This window comes from Aptenodytes forsteri, unplaced genomic scaffold (assembly GCF_000699145.1).
Source record: "Aptenodytes forsteri isolate BGI_AS27 unplaced genomic scaffold, ASM69914v1 Scaffold256, whole genome shotgun sequence".
Taxonomy (NCBI): domain Eukaryota; kingdom Metazoa; phylum Chordata; class Aves; order Sphenisciformes; family Spheniscidae; genus Aptenodytes; species Aptenodytes forsteri.
In genome coordinates this window covers 3,651,796-3,668,300 of record NW_008795021.1, presented here as the reverse complement: position 1 = coordinate 3,668,300, position 16,505 = coordinate 3,651,796, and the positions used below count along the sequence as shown (strand labels likewise).

At 40.5% G+C, this 16,505-nt stretch overlaps 2 protein-coding genes across 2 annotated transcripts in view; one reads left to right on the top strand and one right to left on the bottom strand.

The window, feature by feature from the left end:
- The window catches only part of COL19A1 (collagen type XIX alpha 1 chain), a 204,223-nt gene extending 196,266 nt beyond the window's left edge, over window positions 1-7,957 (top strand). The window contains exons 48-50 of the mRNA XM_019471129.1: window positions 468-623; window positions 7,506-7,583; window positions 7,821-7,957. Coding sequence (XP_019326674.1) covers window positions 468-623; window positions 7,506-7,583; window positions 7,821-7,957 — 371 coding nt within the window. The remainder of the gene's footprint in view (window positions 1-467; window positions 624-7,505; window positions 7,584-7,820) is intronic.
- A 7,095-nt stretch (window positions 7,958-15,052) lies between these two features.
- COL9A1 (collagen type IX alpha 1 chain) overlaps window positions 15,053-16,505 on the bottom strand; it is an 88,393-nt gene continuing 86,940 nt past the window's right edge. Inside the window, exon 39 of the mRNA XM_009275787.1 lies at window positions 15,053-15,065. The gene's annotated coding sequence lies outside the window, so the exon portion shown is untranslated. The remainder of the gene's footprint in view (window positions 15,066-16,505) is intronic.

The window sequence follows — 16,505 nt, the reverse complement described above, 5'->3', positions numbered from 1 at the left end:
TTTGCTGAGCACTTACAGGTTTTTTCACAACTGTTTTCAGGGTTTCAGCACATTCCAAGAACTGTTCACGGTATTTAAGCTCTACTTTGCAACTTAATAAGAGTTACAAACATATAAGGTAGCCCTTCATAGGGGTGTTAAGTACCAATTATTCTGTGTTCATGTATTTTAACAGGAGTCAGAAGTCATTTGAAATAATTGGAATACATTAGTAAAAGAGAGTAGTGGTCGAAACTTTAGTACAAATTCGTTCAGATTATTTCAAAGGGTAGAGACTCAGACATGAGTCTGAGTTGGAACTGAAGGCCTCGGTACTTACAGGAGCATTTAATACCTTGACATTTAGAAGGATTAAACACCTTACTTCCAGAAACTTACTTCAGCTGGGGCTTTGGGATTTATTTATTTTGCCGTGTTTTGCTAGCAGATTTCTTACTCACTTTTTCTTGTGTCCTTTGTTAATGAAGAAAGGATGGCTCAGTTTGTGTCCCAGCTGAAGCTGCCTGCTGCAATGCTTGCCTCCCAAGCCCATGGAAAACCAGGACCCCCAGGAAAAGATGGGTTACCAGGGCCACCAGGAAAGGATGGTTTGCCAGGACCACCAGGAGATCGTGGAATTCAAGGTAGGAATTCCAAAAAATGTTCCCATGAATTGTATCTTGAAATCTTCATACACTTGCTAATGATTATTAAATAAGCCAGGATTACCTATCTAGCTTCCTAATGATTAACTTTTAAAACTGTACTTATGTTTTTCCAGACTAGATCTAAATATTAACCCATAGTAAATGTGTGGATTTTACTGATTAAAAACTCCTAATCAGTGCATTTTATTCTAATAAGTGATAAAGTTAATTACTGACAGATATCTAAAGCTGACAGATATCTAGACCACTGTAGCAGTTATTTTTTTTCTCCAAAATACTTTAACAAGGAAGAAAAACTATGCCAGCACTCTAATGTAACTATTTAGATCCTGTTCCATATTGAGAGACTATCTTATTTAAGAAACAAAATATGATCTCCAAGTCTGAGTGCTCTCAGCTCTGATCCTGAGACAACACAGGGGAGGAAAAACTGAAGGCAAATATTATTCTTTAAGAAGCAGTGAAAACTGAAATATTACCACATGAATTCTTCTTACAGTGAAGTAATCTGTTTTCACAAATCAGTTTCAGAGTAATCAGCTTTTCACTATACCCCAAACGGTAATTTGTACATTGCAATGCATCTGGACAATGTAGGACTCTCGTTTCACTGAACTGTCTTTCACTGCAAAATTAGCTTCAAGGGATCCGGGCTCATTGTAGCTGTGCTCTACTGTAGAGTCAGCCTCTCAGAGATTAAAAGGAAGAGGAGAACAGAATAAAAGGAAAAAAGAATTTGTCGATGAATAATATTTTGTGGGTGGGTAATATGTAATTTGCAGTTTATCTGTAGGTAGTTCTTTATTATCTTTTGTTAGTTTGGTCTGCTCTGGAGTCAGAGCAAGTCAGACTGGAATGAAGAACATGAGAGCAAAGCTGAAGATGTGTGGATCCTAAAGCTATCAGAAGAATAAAGACTTACTAACATTGATAAGCGCAAACCCCTGACAGAAGCTTGACAAATGTGATGAGCTCAGAATGAGAAGAACAAGAATAAAGGATCAAGGAAAACAATAAAAGGCTTAGAATCTTACAACACTGACTTCATCATTACCTAAAGATTCAGATCACTGTAAACAGTCAACTTCAATGTCAGTGCCAGATTGTTCAATGATGATGTATGTGGTGGATAGTCTCAGATGCTTTTGGGAAGTGGAACGTTGTACTAGGCTTCATTTCCAGCTAGTAAGCATCAAGAGTAAAGATGATAGCTATGTTTGAAAAAAAAAAATAAAGCTGCTTTTTCATGCCTTATGCTTAAGTAAAAGTAGTGCCCCATGTACGCAGGATTTCCATTTGTTTTACTGATATGCTCAATACTCTTTTTTGATTAGTAAAAGGTAAGCTAAGTGAGAAGCATTTACTTCTCTGATACCTCAAAAGATATATGAAATTATATTTCCAAGGAAAGAAAACAAAAAATTTGTCTTGCCTCCTTTTTACACTGAGTAAGAGAGAGTCCCATGAGAGAAGCACACTTACAAATACCCTTCATGCCTTTCCCAGTTGTGCCTGTGCATGTTTTTGTTTTGTGCCAACAGTAAAAAGAAATTCAAATCTCTCAGCAGATTGAAAAGTATCCTTCCGTATTCCAGTTTATTTTCAGCCATAAAAGACACAGCAGACAAGACTTCTTCGAGAAGCATGTTACGTGCATATGTGGCTCAGATCATCAAGGTAGCATGCTGTGTGCACGTATGCCCAAGTCATAATATGCATTGGAGAGGATATTTGGTATTGACTGCCAGATATTCCTTATTATAATTTTCACTTGGTTGTAGCTCAGATTGCCAACTCCAAGGTTTTGCTGTGTATAGTAATTTACATTTGGGCTGGCGGAATGAAACAGTCACTTGTCCCATAGAGCCAGTGAAAAGAAGTAGATACTGTTGGAGAGCAATTAACAGGACCTCTACAAACACCTCCAGAGCAGTTTGCGATGCTGCGTGCTGAGCAGAGAGCCTGCTAGAGCCAGCCGGCGGGACGGGCGGGAGTTACCGTGTGCCCAAGGAGGTGCTTGACTTACGGCTTTGCTGGGGTCCCTCTGTACGCCTCGAGTATGGTGCCAGTTCCCCCAGGAACTGAGCTGGCCTGACCCGGCCAGATTCCACCAGAGCCTCCTTCTGCACGGCAAACCAATAGGTAGGGGTTAGTCCCAGAGGCAGAAAACATAGATACTAACTTTTGGAAGTGTAGACATGGCGTTCAAAAAGTGTATTGAAGGAATTGCTAGACTCTTGGGCATAGAGTCATTCATTTCTAATGAAGTCCAGAATTGTTACCTGCTGGCCTTCAGCAAGTTTGTTCATAGTGTACCTCAGGTACTTCCCAGTGGTTCAGGTACAAATAATTTTGATTTTATATGGTGACCTCAGTAAAAATATAGCATGCAAACAAAAAACAAGAAAGAACTGCAACATAAATTATGAAATATGCAATTGGTATGTAAACACACTTCATATAATAGTGATTGGAAGATTTTTGGTTTTTATATATATATATCTATCTTCATTTAAAAAAAATAACCTGACATATGCATCAGCAAGCTGATACTGTGAGGCAGTGTTACCAGTGAAATGTATAGCATCTGCTTAAGGGGGAGCAGAGGAACTTGTTTACTCTGTATGCATTTTAAAGGATGCTAATGTCTCGTAGAGAAACAGGAGGTTTATTTCAAGACTTTCTTGACAAGCTATCGCAATGTCATCCATTTGCAAAGTCAGTCAGATTGTCATGTGTTAGCGGATCTAGCTCAATTAATTCCACTGACTTAATTGGATTTTTAAAACTATAATAGAAAGTGAATTTTGGTCCATTAGACCAAATTCACCTTGGGATAATTTTGCAATCCAGAGATGCGTATTATCCTTTATGTTAATATGACTATTGACTTTTTCTCAATAGAGAAAAGAAGGTTTCATCGTAGTTAAACTCCACTATTTCTATCAAATTAAGAGTTTTTTATAGGTTCTCGTAACTCATGGTAGCCTGGAGGAATCAGGCATCACAGCTCAGGGAAGAAAAATACCATGTGATGAACAGTCAAAACTCCTTATCTTTATTGCTGATTTCTGTTGTAAAATTTCTCTCTCTTACTATTAATTTGCATGGTGGGAGCAGCTAGAAACCTTGGCTGACATCAGGAACCCATTGTAGTGGATGTTGTCCAGACACGGTCACTCTTCCAAAATAGCTGCACTGGTTTCAAGCATTACCTCCTGTAAACTGTTCTTTGCTGTGGAGGGTGAAGTTAACCTGTTTTACTTTGATCTGAAACTCAGTTACTACCTCTCAGCTGAGAGGGCTATAGGACACAGAAGGAATTCAGAATATACACTGGAGGCTTCATGAGAGGGCTTGCTCTCAGCACCCTTCCTGTTGCTTTGCAGTTGTTTGTTTTTAAGAACGCAGAGTATTTGCACAGTAAAACACAGTGGATACTTCAGTCTCATTGTTCCTTGTCATGGTAATGTGTTTGCCTCGTATTTGTGTTAAAGAACCACAGATTTCTCTAGATACTTGACATGCTAGTTCCAGATGCTGCATTATCCATGCGGCTAGAAGAGGGTCTCCATGATATAGGTGGAATACCTTTTGGAGCTGTTTAAATGAGAGAACCTTTTACTTCCAAGTTCATAGAGGTGAACTTGTGTCATTTCCAAGTAGAGCTAAGGGTGTTGTGGTAGCGATGCTTCTGACTGTGATGTTTGTGGAGAGCACCAAACCGAGAGCTGTATTTTAGCCGTCACCACTCATCTATGAGCAGAAGAAAGCTTATCCGGTTGAACACATACTTGCTACATACTGCTACCACGTGTTTACCGTACTACCCACGTTGGGTACATGTTTACATACCACAACTTTTGGGTTGCAGAAATCCCAGCAAAACTTCTGGAACCCGAGTGAAAGGCTTTGCTAAAGCAGTCGCCTTTTGAATTAAGCAGGCACCTCTTACTGGAATTGTAATTCTACCAGTAAAAATAGACAGCATCTTATATGTGCCTTTATGTTAAAAACAATAAATCAAAATCTGATTTACGTATATGGTAATATTTTCCTTTGACTGTGTATGAGTTTGTCACTTTAAGCTCAGAGAGAAGGTGATATTATCCTCTAGAAGTGTAATCATGGCCCTACTTCTGAGCAAAATATACCTCATTAAAAATCAAATATTTTCCTGCCAGAATTACAAATTACCTTGTTCAGACTGTTTACATATAGCCCTGTTTATTAATATGCTTACACCCTGTTAAATAAAGCCTTATTTTTAGAAAAGATATGTAGGAGTTTTTTATTAAACTTCAGTGTCAACAGAACTTACCTGCCACTGTGTACAAACTACACCTTTGCATGTGTATTCAGATACAGCCAGTAGTGGTTTACACTACCCTGGATCGTATATTTGCATTGGCAGGCTGCTCTTTGTCCTATTGTGGGTTGTTTTTTTTTCCTTATTGTCTTGAATTCCAGTGATGTTACAGAATCCTTTTAGTGTATCTCAGTCCCTTTTCAATTATGATGTCTCAGATACCTACAGTAATGGTTATCATTACAAACTCCAGCTTTGCATGTGTATTCAGATCCAGCCAGTAGTGGTTTACACTACCCTGGATCGTATATTTGCATTGGCAGGCTGCTCTTTGTCCTATTGTGGGTTGTTTTTTTTTCCTTATTGTCTTGAATTCCAGTGATGTTTACAGAATCCTTTAGTGTATCTCAGTCCCTTTTCAATTATGATGTCTCAGATACCTACAGTAATGGTTATCATGGAGCTTGTAAATGTGATACATCGTAAATGTGATTTCTCTCTTTTCCCCATAAACTAAAGAAATGCAAAACAAATGATTAGTGGCAGCGCTGCTTTGTAAAATTACAATTAACTGGATTTGTAGTGAGAAATGTACTGTAACTATCTATTGTAAATTAAGAAACAGAGAGATATATAATAAATAGGAAATGTAATAGATCCTGTGGTTGTATGATTGAGCTTCTCAAACAGTAGCAACTACTATGCGTTACACAAGATTTTCAGAGCAAACCAACTTGATGTAGTTACAAATACTACTATGGTCATTAAAGAGCAAAATCAGAATTCACAGTTGAATACAACACCTGCATATTCCCTTTTCTGAGTCTTTATAGCTTGTGTGCGTATATGCCTTGTACAATTCTGCTTAACACAACTCAGTGACCAGAATGCATGATTAATATTGTTTGTTTCTCTGTGAGCTTTTAAGCAGTTGATTTCCTTTTGTTACGTTATGCATGTCACTCTGCATGCATTTTCTAATGATTTTGCCTCACCGTAATTTCCTTGTTGGGGTGCTGAGAGAAGAGAAAGATAATTGATGCTCTGTTTTGAAACCTAGAATGATTGCAATGGATAATAGACTTTCTACCGAGGTGCATAATGAGCTTGTGTTTAATAGAAAGCTTGAATACTCTGTGTACCATTCCTACTGCATTGTGTCTGTCGTAACAACCCTGAATTGGTACCCACAGCACTGACAATAGTTTCCTTCTGGATTGTCCTGTAAAGTACCAGTGTTGCCACAGACTGCAGTACACTGACAAGACAACCTTTGCCATCCATCTGCCAGTGCCCATTAATCTTCATGAGACATCAGGTGGATTGATATCACTATGTTGACTGATCAGCCGTGACTCTTCTCTTTTAATTCAAACTAAGTTACAGCTCTTCACGAGAGGAAGTTTATTGTATGGCATACGCGACACTGGAAATATACTGGTCCCTGAAGCAGAACAAATTTAATTCCAAATGTGACCAGAAGTTGGCAAATTAATCTTCAACATCTGTCACCTTACATGCCAATGTCTGAGGTGTTGGGGAGGGAAGAGGGTTTCCTTATAATCCTTTTTAAAGTAAGGGGTTGTGGCAGGTATCACACTTGTTCCTTTAAAAATGCCTTCATCCCCTGTCCTACATGGTCTAAAAAGAAAAGGTACATTTGTAGATGGATTCTTAACTTGAAATATTAAGCAAAATGTTTTACCGATAGCCACGAATCCTCTGCTCTAAAGCAGCCAGTGTTTCCAACTGATAAAACTTTTTACAAACAGTTCAAGGAAAAAGAAACAGGCATTGGACATGAGTTGCAGCACCCGAGAAGAGGGAAGCTATTTAGATAAATACAAAGCTGTGGCCTGTGAAGAAAATGGACACAAATACTCAAAGTATAATTAGTAGTCACACCTTGTTAACAATATGCAGCCACTTGGGTCAAAGTAGGCCTTGCCTGCTAGAACCCGAAATCTGCATAAGCTCTAAGGACGCCTCACTCCATGTGAGGGCAGCTGTGTAACACTGGAGGGGGAGTGGGTCTTCTCTTGCATACAGGGAAATATCTAAGCATGCAACTACCAGTTAACAGTCTAAAAAGTGAAGACATAAAGATTTATGTAGAGCGGAGAGGGCGAAGTCTCGCTCAGTTTGTGGGCTATCAGAGAAGGGCTGGTCAGACTCCAGATGGCCTTTGGGTTGGTGCTTTACATCACTTCATCGAACAGGTAACACTGGAGCAGAATACACATTTGGTTCTTTATTAGAGGAACGTCAGGAAGGTAACTTAAAATCTCAGAGAAAGGTCTGGCTAGTGAACATAGCGAGAGTCCTCTGGGAGAGGATGCAACAGTTACTGCTAGAAATGCTCATATGTTCCAGAAGGAACTTATAAACATAAGAGCGCTCTCAGAAAAAAATACCCGTCTCAGAAAAAGAAGTGAGCATGTGTTTTCCCAATTACATTTGTCTTGATAATTTCCTGTCAACAAGATATATGGAAGATCACTGTTTATAATGAGAGGACGCTCTTATTTTCATATCTTTATTCTGTGTAGGTTATAGAGGACAGAAAGGGGAAAGAGGCGAGCCTGGAATTGGACTGCCCGGTAACCCTGGACCACCCGGCCCTGCAGGTACAAGTCTCCAGATTTATTTCTGCTATTGTTATTTATGAACTAACAGGCCTTTCTCCTGGTTTTCACACCGGTTTTACACCCATGCCTTTCCTCCCAAGCTTGGTCGTAGAATGAGGTCAGACCCACCTGCCTTCTCGCGGATGAGCTGGCGTGCAGCTGACTGTCAGTGATGAAACACGGGGCACTGCACGCGCTCTGGCGAGGACTCTGCTAATTCTAGCTTTGTTTTACCAGCTACTGGCCTGCCGGGCCCACCGGGAACGCCAGGCTCACCCGGACCGCAGGGGCCACCTGGACCCAACGGAAGATGCAATCCGGCAGATTGCTATTACCACGTATCACAGGCTCGGTCACGCACCAGCGGGAAATAAAAACCCTCTCCCATAGACACTTGGGTTCACAGTCACTTTTCACTCCTCTCAATAAGTTAATTTAATCTTTGAAATACTTGGTGCATTTTTTTTCCCCTCGACACTGCATGGTATATAGATTATTTATAAGGCACAGAATTGAGCCTTTTTCTATGTTATTTGCAGTGTCGAATTATGAAATGATGACATATATTTTCCAGAGTGCATTCCATGTGTTATGTTTCTCATATTTATTTTGCTTAGAGGAGAAAATAGGCCCAAATAATTTTCATAAGCTTCTTTCTTCAAACAAAAGATATTTTATTATAACTTGAGACAGTATGTATGCCTCAGTATGTAAGCTGGCTTTATTTTTCTTGCTGGTGGTGAAATTTAAGTGGAGAAAATGCAGTTCTGAAGTTTTAAAGCGTACCCCCTCATGGCGAATGCAGGACCTGAGCTGGAGCGCTGGGAACTCCGTTTAGACTAAACATTCACATCGAGGAGGCTCCGGCACACCTTCTGAACTGGGTCCCTGTCGTGCACCGCGAACGCTACCCACCGTTTCAGTCACTTCCTAGATGTTGAAGAAGGAAACGAAGATGCGTTTATGGTCTCTCTAACCCCATCCAACATTTAGCTTCAGACTGACTGGAAATTCGCCAGGTGTAGCCCCGAGGAGCGTCTCTCCTGACTGGATGTTGTCCCAACTGAGGGCTTGCATATTTGTTTAGTCATGGTTACGTATACTCCAGATATTAAACCCTTAGGGGCTGGTGGTGGTGTTCCTAGCCGAGAACTGGCACATCTTCTAACCGTTAACGTGGACTTAGTAGGTGTAGTACCACTGCCTGTAGCCAAGCTACTCTGCCGTTATGTCTGCTTACAGCAAAGACAGCCTCTTGCTTTAGAGCAGAGGTGGTGGGTACACAGTGAGACAGTCAAAGAAGGAACTTCGCAAACCTCTATAATCTTACGGATGGCACAGTTTTCCTCTTCCTCCTGCAATAATTGTGTGCCGAAATAAACTTGAGAAGAACGTGGAAACAGTAGAACGTAAAACTCACAGGTCCTAATAACTGGCTGCAAAAAGTTGAGCTCAAGAGAAATTCGGAAAAATTACGAAAGCCTCCTTGGAAAGGTGTACTACAGAGAGCATGACTGCATGCATTTTGCAGGCATTGAGTAAATGCTTCAGGACCAGACATTGTCAATGAAGAACAAAACAGAACAAAGTGTAAATCCTATAGAGCTCAAAGGGTTGAGCAAAAGAAAAGATGAAGAAAATCAGTCATACAGAGGCTGATTCTGAAAAGGAGGGAGGAGGGTGGGTGAAGTTTCACTCCTGATTATTAGAAAAAGAAGTGATCCTAGATTAGTCCTAAGGAATTTGCTACAGTGCAATGGAAAGTGAAGGTGCTATTGAGAGAACGTGGACAGCTATACACCACAACCTCAAAATAAACCCATAGTACAAAAGCAGCAGTGAGGGCTCTTGCCCCACCATTAGGAAGCCAGTTGTTCGCTCCCATTTCAGGCTGGTAAGCGGTTTAGGTGATCTCCGTGCTTGAGCAGTACTGAGCCGCCAGGGAAGCGTTCCCAAATTGGAAGTGCTGGTTCCAGGGAGGCTGTTGTGAGACTAATCTGGCTGACTTCTGGTTTTTCCTTAAAAACAATAAGGAATGAATGGTGGGAGTCTTTTAAAAAAACAAAACACATCGGCATTTGTTCTGAATAGAGTTCCTACCACTTGTACCCAGACCGGAGCAAGAGGTAACAGAGTTAACCCGGGTAGCTGGGGAGCACAGGCAAGCCTTAGCCACGCTTTCTGAGAGAGAAAGCACACCCTAAGAGCAACCTCAGAGTGCCACTTAATGTGCTAATCGGTTAGGCGTTTGGAGGGAACAAGGTGCTTGGCACCAGAGCGATGTTTATGTAAACACAGAGATTGAAGGCTGAGAGTAAACACCTGGAACAGGAGAGGGCAGCAGGAAGGAGGATGGCAGAAACCTGTGGCGTACCATGAAACCACCCCCTGAAGGGAATCTGCGAGCTGTAATATGCTCTGCAGCTGGCGACCCTTTGGGGGGGTCAGGGTGCTTTGCCTGTCCCTCGTGAGGATAGGGATGGATGGGTCAAAGCCCGCAGGTGAATCACAGTCCTCAGGCCTCCCTTTCTGCTCATCCCCCGCTGTCCCTCGGAGGCAGTCACTGCCCCTTCTCCAGGCCAGCGTGTCCTCTGCTCTGCGGGCGGTGGCGCCCGTCCCGCTGGGGTGAAGGTGCATTTGGAACAAGTGGTCCCGCCTGTGCTTAGGTCAAAACGTGCTGCTCCCGTTCCAGACCTCCTGTGCCATGGAGCACGTCTTGGTTTGCGCTGTGGTATTGACCGCCTTTCCAGATCTGGTCCTCGGAGCGCCGTAGCTGTGCCAACGCTGGGAACTGGCGAGGCGGCTTGAAACCGAGCGCTTGTCTGTCCCGAGGCACCTGCTGCTGTCTGGGCCACAGGTCTGCCGGCCCAGCGAGTAAAGCCAGGGGCCTTGCACCAATGTATGTATCGGTGTACATACACCACCGGAGGACCAGGCCCCGCATACTGTTTTCCATTCAGTCAAATGAACTGCTGGTCAGGTATCTTGCATGAACATTTTTTTCATTGATTTCTTTTTACTTCTTTAGTAATTCCAATATATGTAAAAATCTAAATATTTTTTTACTTCCTAAGTTAATTTTAAACCTGATTTTCTGTGATAATATCAAAAAGGGTGCTGTCTTGTAAAGAGTATCCGCGTGACTGAGAGGTTTCCAAGCAGCCCCCGTCCTGGAAGGCTGTTCGTAAGACTATTGCGCCGCATTAATGGTATGTGTATATTTTGGGGCTTTTAGCTAGCTGAAACCAAGCATCTGTTATTTGCCGGATGCAATTGCTGTATGTTAATTTACTTGAACTTATCAGAAAGCAGAACACTTTTTATATTTGAAGAAGTTTTATTTTTTCATCTACGTTTCCTACAGATGCCTTTTTCTTTTTATAGGCTCAAATCTAAAGGTCTTTTTAAAATGAATTTGAACACTTTGAATTTATTTGCAGGTAGCTTTGGTAACTATCTTGTTGCATTATTTTTTATTTTGCTAAAAGCTGACGCTAATTTTCTCACATGAGAAAACGGGTATTTTGTTATATGGGCTATCTCAATACCTTTTAAAGAACTACCCCGCGTTCTTCACTGGGGTAGAACAGAGTTAATCCCAGCTTAACTTTACTTCACGCTGGTTTGCTCCTACTCTATATTTTTAGAATTGAAAGCAGAATGTAGCTGGAAACATGCTTCTGCATGGTTTTCAGGTTTGGCCCCTGAAATTTCTTTGCAGTTTCAGGCTGATGTTGTCTTAGTTTTTGGGAAGGGGGCCGGGGAGGGCAGAGTGATGTTAATCTGTTTTGCAATTTGCTTTATCAGTTTCATATCTGTTTTGAGCAGTCTGTGCTGCAGTACGCATTGCAAGGAACTAAACACGGAGGATTATTTTTTCCAGTAGCACAAGATAATTTTTCTGATTTGGGAATGTTTACTTACAACAGGACTTTGACCTGAAATATCTTTGACAAAATGTTTTAAACCTTTCTTAAAAGCTTTCTAAGCTTTGTTCTAGTTCAGGGTCAGACTTATATTTTATGGCAAGCTGCGTTATCATCTACTAAGAATGTGTTGGGATTTTCTTCAAATAGCTATGTACAGAACTACTCAGTTTGCCTAAGGAAAGTAATAAACTTGGTAAGAGGGAAACTTTCCTGAGGCTGCAACATACCTCCTTTTGTCCACACGGTGGAGTTCAAAACTTCTGTTCAGTACAAAGGATAAAGCCCAGGCTGAACTCGCTCAGCAGCGCAAGAAATGACCCAGTGCTGCATAGACCAGGCACAAGAGTCAGTGTTTCTGATTTTGTTCTTGAGCCTGACTTTCCCCCCCGCCCCCCCAAAAAAAAAATCCATTTATTTTTGCATGGTAGTATTTGCAGAGATACTGCCTTTCTTGGATAGTTTTTTTCAGGTAGTGTTGCTTAGATTCTATTTGTGTTTTGTACATACACACTTTATAGAAGAACATGCAGTATCCCGCTTTCAGGCATCATTTATGTCCACTGTAATGGTGTTTGTCTCCAGGGGAGCAGGGAGTCCGCTACAGTTAATAAAAATTACAACAGCGTACTTCGTACGGTTGAGTAGCAGTGCAGCCTACTTAGTAATGTTTTAAGAACCAATATTTTTGTCTTAAACTGGATTTTGGTTTCAGTAAAAGAGCACTGTGATATGGAAACAGGATTGATTGTATCATCCATCCTCCCTTTATGTTTTATGATTGTGGATTATGACAGATGTTAGATATGCACAGCTTTTTTAAATAAGCGTATTTTTTAAATTAATGGATAATCATGCAAAATATTTTGGCGCTTCTTCTTTTTCACAAGGGTGAAATACTGTTTTTCATGTCAGCATACACTCATTTTTTTTCTTCTTTTTCTGTAATGTTTACATAAAAGTCTTGTAAAAATCCCACGGGCTAAACTAGCATTTTATAAACTTGTTTCCCCAAATATACTATGTAAAGCCACCCCCTAACCTTGCATTTTACCAATGCAGTAGAACCGCTGCTCTAACATGCCATGTTGGAACATGAGAATTATCTCAGGAATCAAAACAAAGTTGGTTTGGGGTTTTTTTAAATCGTGTTTTTGTTACATTCTGGATGTACTGAGTCATATAAATTTTCCTTGAAATCTGTTATGTCCACTACAACTAGATTGTACTGGTTGGATGTTTAAATCCATCTGCATACGTGTAGGTGGGTGTAGGCCATGGAGAAGAAGTTTAACCGTGACCTTGCCTTGCTTGGTGTTTAAGGGGAAAACTCAAGCTTCACGATACCTTAGGGAAATGTGGTTTCCAAATATTAAGTGCTAACAAACGTTACAGATTCTAGACCAAAATAAGTTTGTAGCTAAGAAGAATGTAGTCTGCATGTCTTTTAGCAGTTTTTCTCTCCGAGTCTACTGTTCTACAAACACGAATGCATTTAATTATTTACTGAAGTTTCAGTGTAAATATATTCTGTCTCCAGTCAATATATTTGGAGGATTTTCAATGACATACCTTATTTTATTATTTTCTTTCATTTCTGAATGATACGCAGCTGTCACTGAATGAATCACAGTACGTGCCGACTGGTTGCTTCTTTCCTTCATTATATTTTTGGTTTGCAGCATTTAAGGTTCGGTTCAATGGAAATGTATTAAGTGGATAGAAAATTGCTTTTTACATTATTATGTAGCCATTTACATCCAAAATAGGATTCTGGATGGAAATAGAAATGTTTTACATACTTTCTGTATGTGGTTCTGTCAGAAATGACAACCTTTCCTTCTGTGTCAAATCACGAGGGGGAGGATGCGACTGCGAACGAGAGAAAGGAGAGGCACAAAGCCACCGCAGCGAGCTCTGGGGAGCGTTCGGCACCAGGGCTGCAAGCCTGGGCTGGCTGAATTCGGGGCAGGGGGGTTGCTTTTGACCACACTGAGGTCAGGCTTGTGCTTCCTGTGGGTTGGTGAAACTTAGGGCTCCACAGTCTGGAGGGAAAAAAAAAAAAGTGAAAAACCTTGGCCTTACATATATATATATATAAGAAAAATATATAGATAGATATAAAATGTATGGAAGTTAATGTAATCTCTGAATCAGATGCAGATAATTTTCCTGTCTGAATGTGAGACAGGTAACTTTAGGTATTTTCATTGTTCTCTTGCTGCCTAAATCTCCCAGGAGAAAAAAGAGAACTCCCAGATCAATGGCATTTTAAAGGATGCTAGGTAATAATTTGACCACTAACATGATTTTCTTTCTTCAAATTTCATAGTGGCTTCAGCAAGCTTGCTTCATCTGTTGTCTAAGCTGCCACAGTTTTACTAGCCCTTTTGAATGCACACACAGCAAGCAAAACAGAACAGGGTTGAGGGGAGGGAAATAAAACTGAAGCCGTAAGAAATCAGATGGGAGTAACATGCCCTACAAAATAAAGACATTTCTTCTTTACCTGTGATCCGTGAGCAAAGGAGATGCAGTGACTGCATTTTAAGTGTAAAGGAACCAGAAACTACATGGCCAAATAAGAATATAGAGATGAACAGGTCAAGCAAACACATTTCACCCAATTACCTAAGCAATTTAAAAACATTTGCAAAAATGCAGCGTGTGTTTGTACATGGAGCACAACTGCTAGGCTCTGCTGGGAGGAACCAACACTGTTGTCTCTGAAACTAAGGGACTCAGTTTCTTGTTTTCTCTGTCTTTCAAGTAACCTTGAAAGTACCATCTGTTGACACCTTCCCTTTTTGAAGGAAGAGCAAATTTTAGTTGTAGATACGTGTTTGGCTCTGCGTAAGCTCCCATCACAACTAGGGTATTCAGGGAAGCAAAATCTAGCAGAATCCTCCCGTGCCTTGCTTTCTTGCCTCACTGGGGTGCTCCAGCTTGTGCTCTAGAGCCATCACTTGTCCTTTGGCTAGAGAGACACTTTGGCCTTTGTGAAATATTCACAGTTTGTACCTGGTTGCTCGAACCCACTGATGGCTGTAGCAGAAAACTTCTTATATATATACACAAATATAAACTATGTATGTATAACACACACACATATATGTAAGTATCTTAGTGCAGTATTTGGCAGCAGTGTTACTAATACTTGTTAGTAGCCTAGTAGGGAAGGTGTTGCAGTCACCATTTTAAAATACCAGATTGGATTGTGAAGAATTGGTTATCATTGTGAGGACAGTTGTTAAACATTTTTCTCTTGGTTCTTGCCTACGCTTAAGTCAAGTAATTGGGCAGCTAAAATATGTATTTATCACAGTGCAGTTAAACCTCGAGAATTAGGAGTGGCGGCAGAGATCCTGATGGGTAAAAGTGATTCTCATTAGTCTTTTGTTCAAAAAATCTCATAGCATTTTATAATGTTGAACCAGAAAGAGATGAGAACAAGGTTTACTCGGGACTTCACCGAGATTCCAGGAGCATCTGGTTAGAATGGGTAACACGCTGTCAGTGGCTTGTGAAACCTCTCAATCTCTTTGCTTTGTGCCTTCTAAATATATTTATTTAAACGAGCACTATTTTTTCTGTATCACCATAGTTGATACGCCTTTCTTTTAAATTCATAATCCTGTCTTTATTTTCCACATCTTTATTTACTTGAATACTAAAATTCAGTTCCTGAGATTTTTTGGTATACGGTCTACCATTCTTCAGATAAAATTCTTCCGCTCTTGCACAAGATTCGGAATTGGTAAATACTTAGATTAACCAACGTGTCCCATACCGACTTACAATGGGCCTGAGGATTTATTCTTCAGTTCTGTGGTTTAAGTTAAAACTCACGAGTCAGCTTGAAGGCAGAAAATCTGTCGCAATCTTAAGCTATCCACTTATACAGATTCTGCATTGAATTGACCCTCAGTGTTGAATTTGTTTGATTGTAATAATTCTTATTTGGTTTTTACATATGAATGTTTTCTCTCCTACATGAGTTTCGTTCCATTGTGGAATTCTATGCATTTTTCAGACTATTTTTTAAAGCACTTCACACTTGTATTTAAATGTTGGGGGTTTTTGCTTCTTTTGATTCATTATGTTTATGCATTGCATATGGAAAATAATATTTTCATTGTTATCAGTTGGGGTTTTTTTCTTTTTAAAAGTTTTACACACTTTATAGTCAAAATAAAAGTTTGCTGGTGAAACTAAAGTTTGTCATTACCACGAACGTTTTATTTGTTGCGCTACGTAAGGAGTACTTCTGAGGACCAAGCCCTAATTCAGTAAAAACTGACCTAATTCTAAAATTTTATGGAACACCCTTCTGTGTGAACAAGCTAATCACCGCATACACAATTGTCTCGATTTGTTTCTTAAGAATGAAATTCTTTGCACTCATCTATTCTGATGGCTTCTTGTAGTATTAAAGTGGGAGATGTCGGTTATGAGAGAGTTTGGCCAAACTGGAGGTGCAGGAAAACGGTCCTGTCTCGGGTTTCGCCCAGAGTCTCTGGGAAGGATGGCACATCTTTATGCCTGTTTTCTTCCCCCATTGTTTCCCCGAGATCTCACCTGGTGCTGCTTCTGTGGAACTAGACAGCAGTAGACACTTGTAGATAAAGACTTACTTGTAAAGATTCAACCTCTTTTATATTTTATCATTTAAAATACTGGGCTGTGCAAGGGACATAGAATCACAGAATAGTTTGGGTTGGAAGGGACCTCTAAAGGTCATCTAGTCCAACCTGCCGTGGGCAGGGGACATCTCCAACTAAATCAGGTTGCTCAGAGCCCTGTTCAACCTGACATTGAATGTTTCCATGAGCAAGCTATAGACGATATTGAGTTCTGCTCCAGAGCTTGGCTTTACTCTCCACCTCAAGATGATTTACTTGTAGCAAAAGACACGATCCCAACACAAAAATCCCTCTCCCTCTTGGAGAGTCCTCTCGGGAGCCATTACACTTGCCTTGGTTCTGAGGTAGGGAGG